This window comes from Rutidosis leptorrhynchoides, chromosome 9 (genome assembly GCF_046630445.1).
Source record: "Rutidosis leptorrhynchoides isolate AG116_Rl617_1_P2 chromosome 9, CSIRO_AGI_Rlap_v1, whole genome shotgun sequence".
In the NCBI taxonomy this organism is placed as follows: domain Eukaryota; kingdom Viridiplantae; phylum Streptophyta; class Magnoliopsida; order Asterales; family Asteraceae; genus Rutidosis; species Rutidosis leptorrhynchoides.
In genome coordinates this window covers 106,446,362-106,450,454 of record NC_092341.1, presented here as the reverse complement: position 1 = coordinate 106,450,454, position 4,093 = coordinate 106,446,362, and the positions used below count along the sequence as shown (strand labels likewise).

The 4,093-nt window shown below is 36.4% G+C and overlaps 1 protein-coding gene across 1 annotated transcript; it reads left to right on the top strand.

Annotated features, from left to right (window-relative positions):
* Positions 1-1,221: 1,221 nt before the first annotated feature.
* Positions 1,222-3,852, top strand: LOC139865613 (chlorophyll a-b binding protein CP26, chloroplastic-like). Its single transcript, XM_071853680.1, has 6 exons — positions 1,222-1,516; positions 2,238-2,322; positions 2,413-2,463; positions 2,651-2,771; positions 2,848-2,982; positions 3,454-3,852. The coding sequence occupies exons 1-6, from the start codon at positions 1,300-1,302 to the stop codon at positions 3,712-3,714; spliced, it is 870 nt and encodes a 289-aa protein (XP_071709781.1). The 5' UTR covers positions 1,222-1,299; the 3' UTR covers positions 3,715-3,852.
* Positions 3,853-4,093: the final 241 nt, after the last annotated feature.

Here is a 4,093-nt window from a genome sequence, read left to right as displayed (position 1 = left end):
AATAGTATTAGGGGCATTTTCATCTTTTCACCTTTTTTTCCCCTTCATTTCTTTTAAATAACACAACATACGCCCCCACACTTTGTTCAAGATTTAAAATCGGCCCCTAAACAGGGAGTTAAAGTGCTAAATCAAAATTTTCAAAAAATATCTTACATAAACTCCACTCAAATATTCAACGTGTCATATCTTCTCGATCGCAACGAGTTAAATTTTTCCGACACCATCGTTAAACTTGAAATAATTTTACGAACACAATGTCACTAACTATACGCAAAACAGACACTTTTTTAAAAATACTAAATATTTAGGGTACTTTTCATATACTTTGATTTTTAACTCGCACGCTCCGTAACTAAACATAATAAAATACCTTAAAGATCGAACTCCCGGCGCGAAGCGAGGGTTCGACAACTATTTGGTACTAGTCACTTACTATTTAGGCACTTTGTCAATTAGTATATAGTAATAGTATTAATATTAATATTAATATTAATATTAATATTAATATTAATATTAATATTAATATTAATACTAATATTAATATTAATACTAATATTAATATTAATATTAATTAACTAATTAATATTAATAAATTGAAGTTAAATAAATGTGAATAAAAAAATAGATACATATTTGAATATCATACGATTTATATATGAGAGGACTTGTATCGGTAAAAAACCCAAGCTCATGAGTTTCTAGTTGGCAGCAAACCCACGCCCCAGCAGGCCGTAGCGGGGCGGCGGTTGAGGGTTAAATTGGAGCGGCAGTGGGAATCTCACGGAACAAGCCACCAGCGGTGCAATATATTTAATGGTTTTATATTATTTTAAAAATATAATTTTTATCCTTTTTTAACTACTTTACCAATTATATTTTAACACATCATCACAACACTACTAACCCACATCAAAACCCACACCACCAATATTCCACACAAAAAATCCACTCATCCTACTCATATAAAAGTACAAAAAGCAACTCACTCCACCAACTAACGTCCCTCACCGCTACGAGTGGTCTGATGCATTTTCTCTAGATGACCAGTAACATGGTCCCACTCATTCACTTGACACCAAAATCATAATCCGCCATGTCATCATAATTTATCCTATGTGATAGCAGCATCAGATTTCAATTACATCGTCTAACCAATCACAGCCATCCTACGTGGCAAGTCCACATCCACCAAAACTTCCATTTAGCATGCACCTCTCCTCTTCTCAATTCCCATCCTAAACAAACACAACCAAACCAAACTAAAAACACATTCCGGCAACACCTTTCACCGGAAAAATGGCTTCCTTGGCAGCATCAACTGCGGCAGCATCGATCGGTGTATCGGAAATGCTCGGAAACTCACTCAACTTCTCCGGTGCATCGAGAACTGCTACTTCAGTTTCGAGCCCTGTCACCTTTAAGACCGTTGCTCTTTTCCAAAAAAAGAAGCCTGCTCCCAAGGCTAAACCTGTCCCCATCACACCCGCTTCCGACGAGCTCTCTAAGTGGTACGGTAAGTATCATTACCATCAGTAATTAGTTGTTACAGAGCTGTGATATAAATCATCAAATTACATATCATATATATGTCCATATTATCTTAAGTGTGCATTTTATACGACAGAATATGTTTTTTCTAATGTCATTAAGAGTTACTCGTATATTTATACATAAACTAGTGGTTTTGAGTTGGTAGAGAGGATTTATTTCAGGAAAGTGAGTGGTTTTTTAGATGTAATAACAAATTATGTATGTCCAAATTCTTTAACAATAACCCTAAAGACTATCATTAGAAAGTCTAACTGTTTGATTCACGGAATCCCATTGTATTCCGTGAGCCAAATGGGACATAATAGAATGATACAGTATATTTAGCGCTGAATGATTTAAATTGTCTCTGATTGAAAATAACCTGTTTGTTATAGAATTTGAATAAACAAACAATTCATCCAACATTTCTAAACAAACACGCTAAATGTTAGTATTTGTCAATCAACCAATCCATTTAGCACTAATCAAGTGATGGAACATTAGTAACCTATATTTTGTACAGGATACATAACAGACTAAATTGAAAACGCGATAGTAGCTAACAACTATACTGTTAAACAATAGAACCCGTGAGGATTACTTTATTATTGATCGGCTATTTATAAAGCACAAATGCAAACCCTAGAAACCCTAAACCCACAAACGGGCTGGGCCTCCTATAACTATCTGCAATGGTTTATCAGGTCCTGAGAGAAGAATCTTCTTACCAGAAGGTCTTTTGGACCGATCCGAGATCCCAGAGTACCTCAATGGTGAAGTTGCTGGAGAGTAAGTTATACATGGCTATACATTCATAAATACCACTATATACACCTAAGATACAATAAAAATGTAATTTTTTAACTCTTTAATATGCAGCTATGGTTATGATCCTTTTGGTCTTGGAAAGAAACCAGAAGACTTTGCCAAGTGAGTTCCACTTTCACAAAAAACTATGGCTAAGTACAATCAATAGCTTCTTACATCTTCTATACGTCGTGGGTTCAAGTCTCATTGTAGACATTAGTGTCGTATATAGTTGAGTTTGATCGTTAAAAAAACATTACTTTTTAACCAATGCAGAGTTAATTCAGCCGCAATAATATGTGTTTTGCAGGTACCAAGCGTTTGAGATTATTCATGCACGATGGGCTATGTTAGGTGCAGCCGGTTGTATCATTCCTGAGGCCTTCAACAAATACGGTGCTTCTTGCGGCCCTGAAGCTGTTTGGTTCAAGGTTTGTATTTGTAAATAATTCCTGAACTGATTTAGGTCGAAAACGCGATCTGACAACTTAATTTGGATAACTGCAGACCGGAGCTCTACTACTCGATGGCAACACATTAAATTACTTTGGGAAAAACATTCCAATTAATTTGGTCTTAGCTGTTGTTGCTGAAGTTGTTCTTGTTGGTGGTGCGGAATACTATAGAATCACCAATGGCTTGGTATGTTGTACCTAAATGAATATATCAACTAGTTCTTTGCTGAAGTTTGACTTTGACCGATTTGACCAAGTTTTTGAGCGGTTTTTCGAGTAATTCCGAGTTTTTGCCGAGTAATCCCCGTTGACCAAGGGTTGGGTTGACCGACATTTGACCAATTTTTAACCGAGTACTCGGCCTAAACTTTTAAGAGAGTAGTAATCAGAAACTCAGGGAGTACTCGAAGAGTAAGAGTAATCGGATGTTGACCAAGTTTGACTTTGACAGATTTGACCAAATTTTGACCGATTTTCCTAGTAAACCTGAGTTTTGGCCGAGTAATTCCCGTTGACCAAGGGTTGACCGAGTTTTAACCGAGTACTCGGCCCAAACATTTAACCGAGTGCTCACCGAGTTTTTCTGAGTTCTGCAACCCTGTGCATTACTCTATTACCTCTTGTACTAGTTAATGATTCATGGAGGTTTTACGTGCAGGATTTTGAGGACAAGTTGCACCCAGGTGGTCCATTTGACCCATTGGGATTGGCTAAGGACCCAGACCAGTTTGCACTATTGAAGGTTAAGGAGATCAAGAATGGTAGACTAGCAATGTTCTCGATGTTTGCGTTTTTCATCCAAGCCTATGTGACCGGAGAGGGTCCAGTAGAAAACCTTACATCTCACTTGAGTGATCCTTTTGGAAACAACTTACTAACCGTGATTGGCGGAACTATTGAACGTACACCAACCCTATAAACTGTAAACTAAATTTGTATTCTATATGATGACAATCAGATCATGATGGATCCTATATATTTGTCATTATTGGTCTGTTGTATGATGAGAAAACGATCAACCGTTGCAATAGTAGATTCTATATTTTAGAAACTAAAATCCTTTGCCATTCGCCCATTTGTTTGGCTATGAATTTTCATTTGTAGTTCCTTTAAAGTACTTGCATACAACGAAAACATTAAAATTTATGTGTACAAATGGTGAGGTTTTGAACCTGAAACACACTAAACAAAACTATCGGAACATTAATATGACAACCATGTCCATTTAACTTAACGAATTACTAAAATGTTTTCAACTTTACATCTTATAGAGTGCAACAAGTAAAACAGAGTGCAAC